Consider the following 16608-nt stretch of genomic DNA (forward strand, 5'->3'; position numbering starts at 1 on the left):
AAACTGCTGCATGGTCTGATCAGTCCTGATTTTCCCACCAATATATAAGATAGTATTTAGGCAATATATAATCATGAAAATACTTTTTCCTGCATATGTTGATTCAAAGGTTTTGAGGTTATATTGTCAACATTATTTGTCCCCAAATAGAGCAACTATAAACACCAATATCTGCTGGATTATGTATCTTGTCACAAAGCTTAAATTGTCTCTAACTGGTTTATTGAATGATTTAAATTCACTGTCCTCAATTCCCATGAAAAACTATGGAGATGCAGTGAATAGATAGCTCTGCATTATGAATAAGCTAAGAAATCGACAGTAACTGTTTGATGTTATCATGTGAATGTGGATCAAAAACTCTACCAAAGGTTTCTGACTCCATGCTGAATCTCTGACATTTTCAGTAGTTGCAGTTAAAAATTTAAACATGTGTTATTGTGACGTAGTTTCTCCCGGAAAAAAAGTGCAGTAAGTCTATTTTAAAGATCTAATTTTGTGATTTTTATTCTGTACTTAGTAGGAGCAAGACTCCATCAGCCATTGTGCTTTTTAAGTCAGTATGGTTTCTATGTCAAAGGGAAAGTCTATAGTAAGCAAATACATACATAGATAGATGGATAAACAAATAAATAAAATTCATCAGAAAATCAGCAGTACTACTTTTTACATAATTATTTAAAATGATATGGGAACATCTGGCTCCTTGAAAGAAAAACATGAAGCAATCTTCTAAAAAATAGGCTACTACATGATCTGTGACATTAGCCCATTCTATTTTTACCTTTCTGAATGAACCAGCACCTTCCCTCTGTGAATGGACATAAGAAATGCTTACTGGGTTGTTAAATTAATGAAGAGGGGCAGACATAAACATTAAGATCTGAAGTAAGGTCAGAATTATAAGCAGTTGTTTGGTATTATTTTGTTTAACCAAACACCAGGCTTAACTTAATTCCATACTTTAAGAAATATTTGATTACCCGTTCTTTAGTTAAATCCTTAGATTTGATTAAAATCTGCAGCTTATGACATTACACACGTTTCTAAATTTAAAAAAGAAAGGATGGTAAACAAACAGTGAATAATAAAAAAAAAAACATCTAATTGGTCCAGTTATGTAAACGAAACCCTGCTTGTGACCTTTTCCAAAGCCAACATTTTGATTTGATGTGACAGATAAAAGTGCAACTGAGGTATATTTTGTTAATGATGTCTCAGATGCAGACCCTCAGAGCTTTGACACTGAGTAAGCCCACACACTACTGTTATCATTATTAATTACTCCTCTGTTGTGCCTCTACTGCCATTTCCAGCTACAAAATGTCAGCTATGAAAAATTGGAGAACAGAGGGTATAAAAGAAATTAATTACATGTCTGCAGTGCTACTGGCTATGTGCTGAATGTTTTTAAGAGATCTGTCTTTGTGGGTTAAATGTGGCAGATGTCACAAGGACCACTAGTTGTCAGCCTGTCAGAGAAGCTGTTGGTCTGGAAAACATAGGAATACACAGAAGCAGAGGCAGGTTTAGAATAAAAGTACAATGCAGACTCCACTGATGTGTTTAAAGGTGAATGGTGTCAAGATCCTTCACAACTGGATGCAAACATTTCTAGTCTGTTACAGAAATTAATATATCATTGTAGTTTGTATGCAAAGCATTTGATTGTATTGTTTTTTTAATCACAAAACTGTAGAATTTGCAGATATATTATACATATGCAAAAATAAATAAAACTGTGTTTCTTATATTGGTTTGATATATCACACTTTACATATTAGCTGTACTATCTTCAGACATGAAGAAGGAATCAGTCTCCACCACTTGCATTACTTTTAAATCTAACAGCTCTGTAGCAATGAGAATAGAAGGTTTGTAATGTTACATGAGCGCCCTCTGCTGGTATGAAATCCCTCTGCTGGTATGAAATCCGAGATATATATATATATATATATATATATATATATATATATATATATATATATATATTGCATTTTGTCATTTCAGATGTAAATATATATATATTAGAATAAAAATATTAGCTACTAAATGAAATTAGCACATCATTAGTTTGTTATTTTAATATTTTGCTTGCCTAAAAGCAGACTCACTTTGTGGTCTTAACATATCTGCATGTTCTCTAGAGGTTGCTGCTTTTTCTTTGTTTTTAGTTGCCTTTTCTCATGTTTGTGTTATTCTACTACCTAATCATTTTCAGAGGAATGTGTGCTTATCCTATCTGTTAAGCCTTTTAACTCTTTGCAACGAATCAACTGGAACATAAAAAGGCTGAGATGATAAGGGAGGAACCACCATAGGTTGTGCACAGAATAGGCATCTGAGTCAAGAACATTTCATCTTTAGTCACTTTATCAACAACATTCTGTAACAAAGATGCAATTGATTTTCTGTGAAAAATTCCGAAGATTATCCCATCCGATGCACAAGGAAATCATTTTAGCACCAGTAATAGGATTATCTCTAAACAGATGAAGGATCATTAATCTCTCAGGTCACATGTTTTTTTCTTTTTTTTTTTTGCTGGTTTATTTTCCCCATTTCTTAAATAAATGACTGTTATATATAATCCATCTGCTGTAAGTTTTCACTTTTGGCCTGATTCACCTCTTTTGGTCTTCCTCTTGTCCACTTTCCTTGTTTAAAGACCAAACAAAGTCCAGTCATGTTCTGGCACAAGGACTGGAAATATAATTACGGAAAAAGCAAAGATGAAAGAAAATATTGACAGAGACTGTGAAAACCTGAAGAATTATTGATCTTTTTAAACGAATGATTCTCTCATGTTTTATTTATATAGACTTTGGTCTTTATAAGCTCAGATTAAACTGCCATGTATCTGTCTGCCTGTTTAAGTGGTCAGAGAATGAAGCCCAAGCAGAGTGAAACACAACACTCCTTCTACAGCGCATAGGAGTGCTAGAGCTGAGACTTGCTGGGACACTTTGTCTTCCTCCAGAGTTATTTTCATCTTCATTCCATCAAAGCTCATTGCCTCTTTGGAAACTGCAGACATGTTCTCTAGCTCGTCCTCCCTCAGGCACATCAAAACACATTTCATCAATTTTTGAATCTACTGCTGTCCCTCTGGTAACAAGCATGGTAATTTATATATCTGTCTCAGTTTTCCATTTGTCTCCTGGTTGTTGTGCGGAACTAAGAGAATTTCGAGTTGTTTCACAATCTATTATCTCTTAGATTTCCAGCCTGCAGTGCTTATTACGTTCGACCCAAATGACTCAGATGCATCACTCGTTTCTGACATCTGTTCGGCGGTTGTGATGACACAATGGGGGCAGATCTGTTTGGAGCACGCTCAGTGAAATGATCAGGTTTCTCTTTGATTAAAAGCAGGGATCACTTGGAGGAACTCAGCCACACGTCTCTACTGATAAGTGAGACACTCTTTAGTCTAAATGATGGGCCGCTTTGCATCATTGGTTTGTAGTAATAACACTAAATTTGAAGCTGGAAATATGTGATTCTTGTCTATTGAAGCAACCATGGGGAGATAAATGTCCCCTTTGCTCATACTATTCAGGTATTTCAGCCAGACAGACATTAAAGTATTTCAAGACCAAAGTACAGCTGGTGTCAGCTCATAAAAAGATGAATAAACGAATTATTGGTCATGTTCCAGGTTAAGCTGAGGTTGTTTAGAAAGTGAAACATTTTTAACTTTTTTTTGTAAGATAGTGAAAAGTTTATTTACGTTTTTAATCACCTTTGGTCTGGTTAGACTGGTTCAAACTGACATTACCAGAACAAACTGTTCAGAATGCTGAGGTTCACTTAAGAACTTGTATAAAAGATGCAGGTACATACAGCACTGTGAGAGATATTATCTAACTCCTAACAAATGTCTTCTCTGTTTTAAGTTTTGTTACATAAAGCCCAGCATTATTTGGAGCATATTTACTTCTTTTGTTTTATTCAACAACTTCAATTTCAATTTAGAAAGCCATGTTTACGTTATTTAATATATAAAAGCAAAGAATCCCATCCAAAACAGCCTTGTAGTTGTGGACCCAAATGCAGAGGAGAAGGAGGCAGGGAAGACTGCTTGCAAAATTTTATGAAAATTCTAGAACTGATGGACAGGGAAATTCAAGAACCGAAAAACTAGGAAACACAAGGGAGGCATAAACCACAAAAATGATGAGGATCTACCAATGAGTAACTGAGCAGGAGTATAACAGGTATATATGGGAGACAGAAACAATGGGAGGACTAATTAGTTGATAGGATTTAGACAGAAGAAACTAGAAGGATCTAAGGGAAAGAGACAAAATATACAACACTGCTTAAACATAGCAAATGGAAAAGAAACCAATCCCACAGAATGACTTGAATCAAAGTGTAACCGAAAACTTAAAAAGAAACTTAAACAGAAGTACACAAAGGGTAGAATCATGACACCCAGAAATAAGCCCCCCAATGTAAAAGGCAATAAGCCCTTAACAGTGTCATAGCCCCCTCTTTCTTTCCACTAATGTCAGACATTCTGGATTTCTGATCATTACCAGGCTTTTTCTGGTCATACCACAGCTTCTCTAAATTATTTCATAACAGACAATAAATTGGGACAAAACAAAACCTGCCTTTTGCATGTGCTTTTATTATTAGCAAAAGAGACTTTTGCTATCCATGCTCCAATGATCCATGCCTCTTCTTGTTTGGCATGGATCAGTGTTCTTCATTGGACCTTCTTATTTATGATCATTCAAACTTAAAATTCAAGGACACTTTGGATTTTATTATGGAAAAGTGTACATAAGTGTATTCTAGAACATGTTGTGTTTTAGAAAAAGTTATTTTTAAAAGGTTTAATCTGAAACATGAGCCTCATCGAAATGAATACTCAAATGTATTGAATATGACTGTATAACCTACACATTGTTTTTCCCTTTTTGTTTTTTTTGTTTTTTCACATTTCCTTAATTTAGTAGAAATTGCACTTTTATCCAGAGTACAAAATGTTACATCTAAACAAAGATGTATTTCACAGAAATAGAAATACAGCCTTTCCTATAACAGAATCTGTGATTTACCTTAAAACGTATAAAATGTGGTAAGGCAAGTATATAAGATAAAACAAATCAGACAGCTAACCAAAAGCATGGAATGATCAGTCTAGACATCATAAGGAAAGATAATTGGCTTTAAAAAGCTAGAACAAGTTTCCTCCTCTACTCCTCACTGTACACTTGTAGGATCTTCTTCCCAGCTTGGGAGCAGAAAGTAAAAGGTTAGAAATGTGGAGAATAATGGAGGCCTCTGGAAGATGACATTTAAATCTCAGTTAAAGAGAGACTCGTCCTTCTTGGGGTTTTTTTAACGTTACTTTTGTTTTAGTTCTGTTAATCGGTATTCATATTTTCTTGTTTGTGAAGTTTTATTTATTAGCATTTTGAATGTGTAATTCAAATTGACATATACACTCACCGGCCACTTTATTAGGTACCCCATGCTAGTAACAGGTTGGACCCCCTTTTGCCTTCAGAACTGCCTCAATTCTTCGTGGCATAGATTCAACAAGGTGCTGGAAGCATTCCTCAGGGATCTTGGTCCATATTGACATGATGGCATCACACAGTTGCCGCAGATTTGTCGGCTGCACATCCATGATGCGAATCTCCCGTTCCACCACATCCCAAAGATGCTCTATTGGATTGAGATCTGGTGACTGTGGAGGCCATTTGAGTACAGTGAACTCATTGTCATGTTCAAGAAACCAGTCTGAGATGATTCCAGCTTTATGACATGGCGCATTATCCTGCTGAAAGTAGCCATCAGAAGTTGGGTACATTGTGGTCATAAAGGGATGGACATGGTCAGCAACAATACTCAGGTAGGCTGTGGCGTTGCAACGATGCTCAATTGGTACCAAGGGGCCCAAAGTGTGCCAAGATAATATTCCCCACACAATGACACCACCACCACCAGCCTGAACCGCTGATACAAGGCAGGATGGATCCATGCTTTCATGTCGTAGACGCCAAATTCTGACCCTACCATCCGAATGTCGCAGCAGAAATCGAGACTCATCAGACCAGGCAACGTTTTTCCAATCTTCTATTGTCCAATTTCGATGAGCTTGTGCAAATTGTAGCCTCAGTTTCCTGTTCTTAGCTGAAAGGATTTGCACCCGGTGTGGTCTTCTGCTGCTGTAGCCCATCTGCCTCAAAGTTCGACGTACGGTGCTTTCAGAGATGCTCTTCTGCCCACCTTGGTTGTAACGGGTGGTTATTTGAGTCACTGTTGCCCTTCTATCAGCTGGAACCAGTCTGGCCATTCTCCTCTGACCTCTGGCATCAACAAGGCATTTCCGCCCACAGAACTGCCGCTCACTGGATGTTTTTTCTTTTTCGGACCATTCTCTGTAAACCCTAGAGATGGTTGTGCGTGAAAATCCCAGTAGATCAGCAGTTTCTGAAATACTCAGACCAGCCCTTCTGGCACCAACAATCATGCCACGTTCAAAGTCACTCAAATCACCTTTCTTCCCCATACTGATGCTCGGTTTGAACTGCAGGAGATTGTCTTGACCATGTCTACATGCCTAAATGCACTGAGTTGACGCCATGTGATTGGCTGCTTAGAAATTAAGTGTTAACGAGCAGTTGTACCTAATAAAGTGGCCAGTGAGTGTATATATGTGTATATATATATATACACACACACACATATATATATATATATATATATATATATATATATATATATTTATGTTGTGAAGTTTTATCAGTATTTTGAATTTGTAATACAAGAAAATATATATACTTAATAAACATTATTGTTCTATTGTATCTGCCGTTTGTTCAAATTTCAACAATATATATTTCCTCTATTTTTGTGAAGCACAACACAGATTTTTCTATAGATCTTATGTAGATAAGTCACTTTCAGACAATGATTCATCTTTCTGGATTCTGGATTCACTACAATATCAGTTCAATAAATCAAACAATTCACGTTGTGTATTATACATCTATAGAACAGTTGCTCTCAGGGTCTGTTTAAATCCAGCCAAAGATCCAAATAAGGTTCAAACGACATCAGTACAAAAGTGAAGTCCAGATCAAAGAGAATGAAGCGCCAGTAACCAACTTCACAGCAGCTCTGGCAGAAGCTGGAGTGTTTCTGGAAAGCAAAGTTTTTGTTTTTTTCATCCTTTACTGGCACACTGGGCTTAATTAACTTGGACTGTTTACTTTGAGACAACTGGCTTCATTTTGCTTTTGATGAATGATTGAAGCTCTGCAGGGGTGAAAAAAAATCAAACAGAGCAAACGAAGACAGACATTTAATGAATCTTTGACTGGGAGAGGAAAATTATCATAAAAACATGCAGAGACATACCAATCTGTGAACGAGGCAGTCCTTAATTAGTGAGTGTTACTGTGAATACCTAAAATGAGAGAACGTCTGTTGTTCTCAGGAAGCAGACTTAGGTACAACACAGCTGACTGAATAAATCAATCTGGAACAGGCTGTTTAATCACTTCCCTGTCAGCTGCAGTTTCATCAGCATGTTAATAACAAGGATACATTGCTATAAGAAACTTGAAATACTGAAGACTTGTCTGATAATGCTACTTCACACAGAAATACATGACAACAGAGAACAAGAGGGACAAAACCTTACAGTTTTGCTTTATAGCATGACAAAGCTTTAACAGCTTTGTAAGTTCTTGTTTAACAACGAGAAAGGAATTCATTGCAGGTCTGTTTGTGCACAAAACATGTGGGTATTACACATGAAAACAAATTGCAAATACAAAGCAGGCGGACAGACTGGATATGCAAGTCAGTCAGCATCAAAAGTCATGGAAATGCACTGGCTCACACCTCTCCCTATTTAACATTAACTAGCCATCAAATAAAGATAGTCACATATTCAAAATAATATATTTGTTGATTTTTTTAATGTTTTCTAATGGTAACGGAGAAGGTTATGGCAGGTTATTCAGCTCAGGGTAACCTGAGCCAACAAAGAGGCATGACCAATGTGACGCTGCACTGCAATCATTTACTGGCAGGAAGTGACTCATCCACGCCATATCTATGTGAATAAAAAGACAACTAATTTTCACAATAAAACACATAACCCACAGAAGTAAATAAGTGTCTACATAGCTAGTCCAAAAACAAATCTGTCGTAAAGCAGATCGCCGGAAGGAGAACATTTGTGATAGTACATGGAGCAGGAATATATCGTCAATAACAGCTACAATAAAAGATAAGGAGCCTGGTATTAACTTTCTGCTGAAACACAGAAGTAATTCTTTGAGACACATAAAACCCGTCCATTTTCCTTCACTCTTATCCCAGCTGGGGTCGTGAGAGGTGCTGGTGCCTATCTCCAGCTGTCTACGTGCGAGAGGCGGGGTACACCCTGGACAGGTCGCCAGTCCATCTCAGACACATAAAATCAAAATATGCAAATTTGTCTGTAAAAGGTTAAAGCGTCATGAATGTTCTCGTATAAGGGGAAGTGTGCACGCTTCTTTAAACATATTTTTATAGACCTTTTGATGTTGCAAAAGATATAAAGCTGTTACTGAGAAACACAAACAAAATAGAACTAGTTGCACATTGTAATACAGACAGAGTGTAAGCAAATTGCCAAATTTGTTTCCTGTTTTTATCTAGTGTTAAATAAGAAGAAATAATTTCCTGCCATAGATGCTGGAGATAAGCACTGGCCCAACTGCAACCCTGACGGAATAACCTGGAGAAGATAAATGAACACTGACGCACTGATGCAAGATCAGATGCATTCTTCTGAACTTCTTAGAGAGGTTTATACAAAATCAATTAATTCCAAAATCCTTCAGTTCAAAATATTTTGCATCCAAAAAAATTAAGTCTTATAAAGCAAGAAGCAGATTCAAGTCCACTTCCACACCAGTCTATTCCCTCATATTAAAACACATTATATTGTCTCTCAATAATCTACCACCTTGAATAAGCACTGGGTGAGAGGTGAGATGAAACAGGATGAAAACTCTATATGAGCTGCTAGAACAGTCGTGTGAATTGGCTGACTGTGGGTTTTGACCAAAACAGTGAGCACTATTATTGAGAAAACAGAGAATAAACACAGGCCAAGCAAAACTTGCAAATAATGCATAATTGCAGCGCAAAAACAGAAAGACAGAGGGGGAAGAGAGCTAAAGTAATTCAGTTTAAAATTAATTCTAGATAGTGTCGGAATAATAAAAACAATTATGTGCTTATTCCCCTTTATCCAAGGTTAACTTTCTATTTTTAGATACTCTAAAAAAAAAATACAAATAAACCCACTGTATGACTGAAAATGTCAAACTACTTCTATAGTCCATAATCGAGACTAGTCTTTGAGGCATTTATGTTAAAGCCATAATGTCATATTCTGTTATGACTTTGAAAGTGTTGATGTTAGAATCAACTAAAGTTCTCACAAACAGTCCCAATCTTAGTATTTCTTTGATGGAAAAAGAAAGTAATTACTTTATCAGAATCCCTGCTAATTTACACCTAAAAGGTGGCAGTTTTAAGGAAAAAGGGTGAGGAGGAGGTGCCATGGTGTCATGTTTGTGAATTAGGATCTCAAATTCAATACGAAATAAAAATGTATGGTGTGTGTTTTTAACTTAAATTTCTAATTAGTCGATAAGGGTTTATTTGGCACTGGTAGCAAGGATTTGTCAAGTTTTATATGGGATCAATGGGGAGCAAGCAATGGCATTCTGAGATTTTATTCATACGGGTATTTTTGCAGCACAGAAAAAAATGTACAGGACAAATGTATCCTTTCTTTATCTTCTGCGTTTAATTATAAGTCCCAGTTAAGCACCCTGAAAGCACGCGGTCTTATTTACTTTTTAAAACTGAAACAGTAACAAGACAAATATCACTGTTTTTAGTGTTTCATTGTCGTCAATCATTTCCTTGTTTCAGTAATTGAGATGGAAACGTTTCAGCTGATAAGAGTTGAAGGAACCTGTTGCGAAATGCTCCAGGTTTCACCAAACGTTACGTCTGTCCGGGGTGATGACGTAGCGATGTAGGGTAACGTGCCTAACAAAATCCGTCCTGCGCGTGACGAACAGCAGCAGTCAGCAGTTCATCCCTTCCTTGTAGCCGCATCGGGTCTTGTAGGTTTCCCGACTTTAACATTTCGAAACCAATCGGTGCCACGACATCCTTTTGAAGACTTACTTTTAAATTACATTTATTTCTTTTTTTTTTTTTTTGGGTTGAACTTCCCAACTCTAACGCTGACGTCCCTTCTGTAAAGGTAAGTTCTGTTTTTTCTCTACTAACTTAGGTTAGCTAACGTTAGCTAAAGTAGGAAGTTATTCGAGGATTATGTGGTTCCCGGAGGAGTGAAAACACTCACACCTGCTTTTTTTTTTTTATTAATTAACATAGTTAATGGTTTATAAGTAATATATTTGTTTACAATTAAACAAACAATCGACATCGACTGTTGGTTGTTAGCTTTTTAGCCGTTAGCTTTGTAGCTTCGAGAACCCCCAAGATGTCGCTGCCTGGACTTCCGGTGTTGGAACAAAGAACTCATAAAACCAGCTGATTGAGATTTTTTCTCCCCCCCTTCCGTTCGAAAGCCGATGCTAGTTTAAAAAAAATGTCGTTGGCCCTTAAGTAAGACAACTCGATCAGGTATCGGAACCGTTTTAAGATGTTATTTGGTTATAAGGCATACGGTTATACAACTTGTGGCCATCGCTTATTGTGTATATGTTGGCAGGATCTCTGGGAGGAGTTTTTCTATACTGGCTAACAATCTTTCCAAAGAGAATTGGGATAATCGTTTGTTTAGAGAACAAAAAGGTCACGCAGTCCGTTCTCATACCTTTATCTGGATGTGCGTCTGTGGTGACGCGAGTTAAAAGTCGTTTTGATCAGATTTCCTCTATACATTTCCGTCGAAGCTGCTTAAAGTGTTCCAGGTTTTCACTATAATCGTGATAATATCGATCAGTAAGTATGGGTGTATATGTTTTACATAAGTTTTGGTTATGATTACGTAATCTTCATAACGAGAAGGATAGCATTACGCCACCGTCTTGTTTTGTTCCAGTTTCCTGCTACGTTAGCATGCTAGCTCTCCTTAGCCTCATACGCACACACGTGTTAAGTTTCATGTGCTTCACTTTCCCGTTTAAAGTTATTGTTACACATTCCAGTCAATAATTTGTATTTAAAAAAGTTAATCCAAACATGACTCCTCTATTTTCTTCTATTGAAGCTCTAACTCCGTTGTTTTGTCTGTCTCCAGATCGTGTTTCCTGCCCCACACTTTGTTTAATTCTTTACTAAAATTCTTTGCCAAGCCGCCAAAGTGGAGAGTGTCGTTGCACCAGGGGGACCTTCTCGTTTCAGGTATAAATCCATATGAATACGTCACACTTTTATAAGCGTGTCAAGCTGAAAAGCATGTCAATCCTGCATTTTTTGGTGATAATAAAATGTCTTTTGATTTACAGTGTGGGGGGAGGAGGTGGGGGTGCACCTCAGCACTATCCCAAGACTGTCTGCAACAGGTAACCCTTTGATCCCTCCACCCATTTTTATATCTGAATTAGTGTGTAAACCTTTACAATAGCTTTCTGTGGAAACGTTTTTTTGTTTTTTGCAAGAACTTTCCATCTTTGTTGTTGCAATAAAGTTATGCACATATGTTTTAATCACTCATTATTTTTATGAGGCATTGTGATGCTGACCGTTCTCTCTCCACAACAGCGAGTTCCTGGGGAAAACCCCAGGTCCTGGCGTTCAGAGATGGATTCCTTCACGAAGCACTAGACGAGATGCCAATTCCTCCAGTGACAAAGGGCAAAATGATGCAATCTTCAGGAAAGTGAGAGGGTAAGTTTGGGGCCATTAATATTTTAAAAAGATGGGCAAAAAAGTGGAGCTTAGTTGTGGGTGTTTATGTATTTTACATTTTGTTCCTCAGCATACTTAATAAGCTGACCCCTGAAAAGTTTGACAAACTGTGCCTGGAGCTCCTCAATGTTGGCTTGGATTCAAAACTTGTTCTAAAAGGAGTTGTCTTGTTGGTAAGTAAGCTTAGACCTGTTATTTACTTTTTTTTTTTTCTTTTTTACTGGTATGCTCAGTTAAATTTTGGTATATCTGCTTTCTCAAGATTGTTGACAAGGCCCTTGAAGAGCCCAAGTACAGCCAGCTTTATGCACAACTATGTCTTCGCCTGGCGGAGGAAGCGCCAAACTTTGAGGGCCCATCAGTAGAAAGCCAAGGAAATCACAAGCTCAATACTGTAAGTGTGTTTTTAAACATATTATTCGTGTGTGTGTGTGTGTGTGTGTGTGCATATATACATTCTTTTTTCTTTTGCAGACCTTTAGAAGGCTTCTGATATCTAAGCTTCAAGATGAATTTGAAAACCGTGCCAAGAATGTTGACCGTGAGTAAATCTCTTTTTATATACATGTTTGTTATAACACATTCTTCCATTTAATAAAAACAACCTTTGTCTGCAGTCTTTGACAAACATGACAACCCACTCACTTCTGAGGAGGAGGAGCAGCGTGCTATTGCAAAGATCAAGATGCTGGGAAACATCAAATTCATCGGTGAACTTGGCAAACTCAATCTTATCCACGAATCCATTCTTCACAAGTGCATCAAAACGGTAAGGGTTACCTGTTTTATGTTGTCAAAGTTTGTTCATTCTTAAACCAAATTGCTGTGTAACTGATCGAATTTGATTTCTGTTTTTAAGCTTTTGGAGAAAAAGAAGAGAGTCCAGCTTAAGGATATGGGTGAAGATTTGGAATGCCTCTGTCAAATCATGAAAACGGTGGGACCTAAAATCGACCATGAAAAGGCTAAGGTAAATGAACTAAGCAGTCAAACATTAGTTGTCTTGTCTTAAATGTTGTATTGATTTAAAAATTTGTCTCTACAGTCCCTCATTGATCAGTACTTTGGACGCATGCGTTCCTTAATGAACAACAAGGAATTGCCGGCCAGGATTCGCTTCCTGTTGCAGAACATGGTGGAGCTGCGGGAAAATAACTGGGTTCCTCGCAAGGCTTACGTGGACAATGGACCTAAGACCATCAACCAAGTTCGCCATGATGCAGTAAAGGTTGGTTAGCAAGGGCTGTTATTTAACCACACAATAATAACTCAGTAACTTGCAATTATAGCATTTTGTCATAGACTAACTAGTTATCACTGCTTTTAAGGATCTGGGTGTGTTCATTCCACCATCCACTGATGGGATGAGAAATGACTTCTTCCCAGACCATAACTCCTTCCTGCCAACAAGGAGACCTGAGAGGGAGCCTCTTGGTGGGCTGGCTGACATGTTTGGACAACTACCAGGTATGTCTGCAATTTTAACTGTTAAAATTTTTATTATGGCTGAAGTATCACTGAAGTATTTAACCCAAATGTTTGTCTTGTTTGAAGGTATTGGCATTGGAACTGGTCCAGGAGTTATTCAGGATCATTACTCCCCTACCATGAGTCGTCACCGGGCGAGCCCACTGTTCAATGGCCATATGGGGAACGGCAATGCCTCACACCAGCCTCAGTTTGAGCCAGGAATAAAACAATACATGAAGCCAAGTCAGGTAACCACTTTAGCTTTTTTTGGAATTCTTTATATTGTTGTAAGTATCTAAAAGGTGTGTTTTTGTCCTCCCCCAAATATTTTTAGGGACAGAATTCGCCTGTTTTCAACCGTAAGCCCAACCACACAGGGCAAGTACAGTCGAAGGATATGGGTGCAAGGCTCAACAAGAAAGGAAAACTGAACGTCGATGAGGTACTGATATGCCCAATTGGCAAAATTTACTCTTTTCAGTTGGGATTAAGTTTTAAACCATAACAAATTGGTGTATTTGTGCTGTAGATCAGTCTGAGGCCAGCTCAGTCGTTCATCATGAACAAAAACCAAGTGCCAAAGCTGCAGCCACAGATGACTTTGATGCCTCCAACAGGTTCTCCACTAGGACAGGTAATCTCCCCTTTATATAAGGCTACCACATTCTTATCATTGCAAGTTGCAGATTTTAATCTGTTTTTCTCCATGTCATTGCAGCTTGGCCTTAAAAATAATCCCCCTCCAATCCAGGAAAAGCCAGCAAAGTCCAACAAAAAGGCTCCACCGACTAAGGAAGAGCTGTTCAAAATGACAGTAAGTTCCTCATGAGCCATGTCTGACTTCCTTTCTATAAAATGGTGTCATTTAAAACTCTCACTGTCCTTATTATAGGACACACTGATGACCGACTATCTGAATGGGAAAAACATTGAGGAGGCTGTGAGCGCTGTAAAAGAAATGAGGGCTCCGAAGTACTTCTTATCTGACATGCTGAATAAGATGATTCTTTTCTCCCTTGAGCGGTCAGATGAAGATAAGGAAAATGCCAGCAAACTGATCCACGCTCTCTCCACTGAGGGCCTCATCAGTCGTGACAGTCTCCTGCCTGTGAGTGGCCTCATAAATGGAAAGTACTTGACCTGCTTGTAATATTAGAGTGTTAACACCACCATCCTTATGTTTCTCTGTAGGCCTTTCTGCGTATTCTAGATCAGTGTCCTAAGATTGAGGAAGAAATTCCTCTGGTGAAATCATACCTGGCACAGTTTGCAGCTCGAGCTATCATTGCTGAACTGGCCAGCATTGACGACCTGGCTCATCAGCTGGAGAATGGTGCACACTTCCCTCTGTTCCTGCTGTGCCTGCAGCAGATGGTCAAACTGAAGGACCGTGACTGGCTGGGCGACCTGTTCCAGCAAAGCAGGGTCAGCATGCAGAAGATGCTTCCCGGTATGCTGTTTTCAGCACTCAATTTATTCCCATGCTCAGTTTAAGGGGATTTTTCAGCTAACGTCTTGTTTTTTGTGTGTGTGCAGAAATTGACCAGAACAAGGACAGGATGTTGGAGATTCTAGAGGGCAAAGGTCTCAGCTTTTTGTTCCCACTGATGAAGCTGGAAAAAGAACTGCTGAAACAGATCAAAGTGGATCCTTCACCACAGTCGATTTACAAATGGATCAAAGACAACATCTCTCCTAAACTTCACACTGATAAAGGCTTTGTCAATATCCTTGTGACCAGGTACTCAAGAGCCTCTTACGTCTGCTGATATGCCGTCTTTAATTAAATCATTGAAGTGCTTCTTTTGATGGGATTTCCCCTTTTTTTTTTTTTTTCCCTCCTCCAGCCTCCTGCAATACATTTCTTATGAGACAAACCCAGATGATGACGAAGAGCAGCTTGCAGCACCCAGCAAGGAGCAGCAGGAAGAGGAGAAGCAGCTTCTGCTGTCCTTCAAACCAGTTCTGCAGAAGTTCCTGCATGATCACATTAATCTGCAAGTCAGTGCGCTGTATGCCCTGCAGGTCCATTGTAACACCAAGGGTTTCCCAAAAGGTATGTTCTTTTAAAGTTTTTTTCTTTTTTTATTTATCGCCTAAATGCTTTTTTTAAACTCTTCCTTGCTCTGCTTTAGGCATGTTGCTGCGCTACTTTGTGAATCTTTATGACATGGAAATAGTTGAAGAAGAAGCCTTCCTCTCATGGAAAGAAGACATCACAGAGGAGTATCCAGGGAAGGGGAAAGCATTATTTCAGGTACATTGAACCAGACTTCTGCAACTGATGATGCAGTCATTAATTAAAGGGGTCCAGTTTGTAACTGAAGTGTTTTACTTTCTGATGCAGGTGAACCAATGGCTGACATGGCTGGAAACAGCTGAGGAAGAAGAGTCTGAGGATGAAGATGACTGATGACAAAGGCCAAAGCCATGTGTTATAACGCAATGAATTATATACCCCACCCATCCTTATCTTGTCCTCTCTTTAGTTGCAAATGTTACTAGTCCTTAAGGTGTTTTGCCAAATGAAACTGGCTTTATCTTACTGTATGTACTTCCTAGTGTCTATCCTATTTGGTGTTCTGCAGGGATGTTTAGTGCATTTCAGTCTTGGGCTTGTGTGAGAGTAGGCAGTATTTCTAAGGAAAATGTCTCAACCTGCTTTGTTGCCCTTCTCGTCAGTTACAAGTGGGACTTCCTTAAACTGTTTACAAGAATAAGACCAAGATTTTTAATTGTATCTGCTTTTATAATTCAGTTTAAGATGCACTTTGCTTAACATCTGAGTTGTTGCAATAGTGAAATTTATTATCCTTGATTTTTCTTTTTTAAATTGCTATGATTGGATAATTATGGGCCTTAGTTACCTTAAATTTTCTCAAATCTTAATCTGGAATGAACTTGTGGTCAATCTTGCACATGATCTCATTCACCTGAATAAAATCTTTTCAATAGAAATTTTCTTTAGAATAAATCAGTGTGGCCTTTTTAATTTATCTGTTGCATAGATATACCTCTAAAGTGTCTGACTATACTTGAATGTCCTGAATTGACATTGTACAGCAGAGTTAACTATGCTGCAGCTGTTAACCACTCAAAATTTTACATCTGTTTGCAATATTTCTAAAGGGTCTTTTTATCATTGAATCGAGAGAAATGTGCTGTATGTGTACACTTGTGATTTATGTAATGCCCAAGAAGTCTAGTGTACAACTA

At 38.1% G+C, this 16608-nt stretch overlaps 1 protein-coding gene across 1 annotated transcript; it reads left to right on the plus strand.

The window, feature by feature from the left end:
• Nucleotides 1-11356: 11356 nt before the first annotated feature.
• eif4g2 (eukaryotic translation initiation factor 4 gamma, 2) lies at nt 11357-16596 on the plus strand (the record flags this gene model as incomplete). Its single annotated transcript, XM_015383463.1, has 20 exons — nt 11357-11415; nt 11520-11576; nt 11776-11901; nt 11993-12095; nt 12185-12316; nt 12397-12463; nt 12540-12691; nt 12782-12892; nt 12968-13150; nt 13251-13389; nt 13477-13640; nt 13727-13834; nt 13922-14026; nt 14111-14206; nt 14285-14500; nt 14584-14842; nt 14929-15133; nt 15240-15448; nt 15528-15649; nt 15740-16596. Coding segments are annotated over 20 exons (2679 nt in total), but the record flags the coding sequence as incomplete, so codon positions are not given.
• Between the last annotated feature and the right edge of the window lie 12 nt (nt 16597-16608).

Source organism: Cyprinodon variegatus, unplaced genomic scaffold, assembly GCF_000732505.1.
Source record: "Cyprinodon variegatus isolate N-32 unplaced genomic scaffold, C_variegatus-1.0 Scaffold285, whole genome shotgun sequence".
NCBI classification, from domain to species: Eukaryota; Metazoa; Chordata; class Actinopteri; order Cyprinodontiformes; family Cyprinodontidae; genus Cyprinodon; species Cyprinodon variegatus.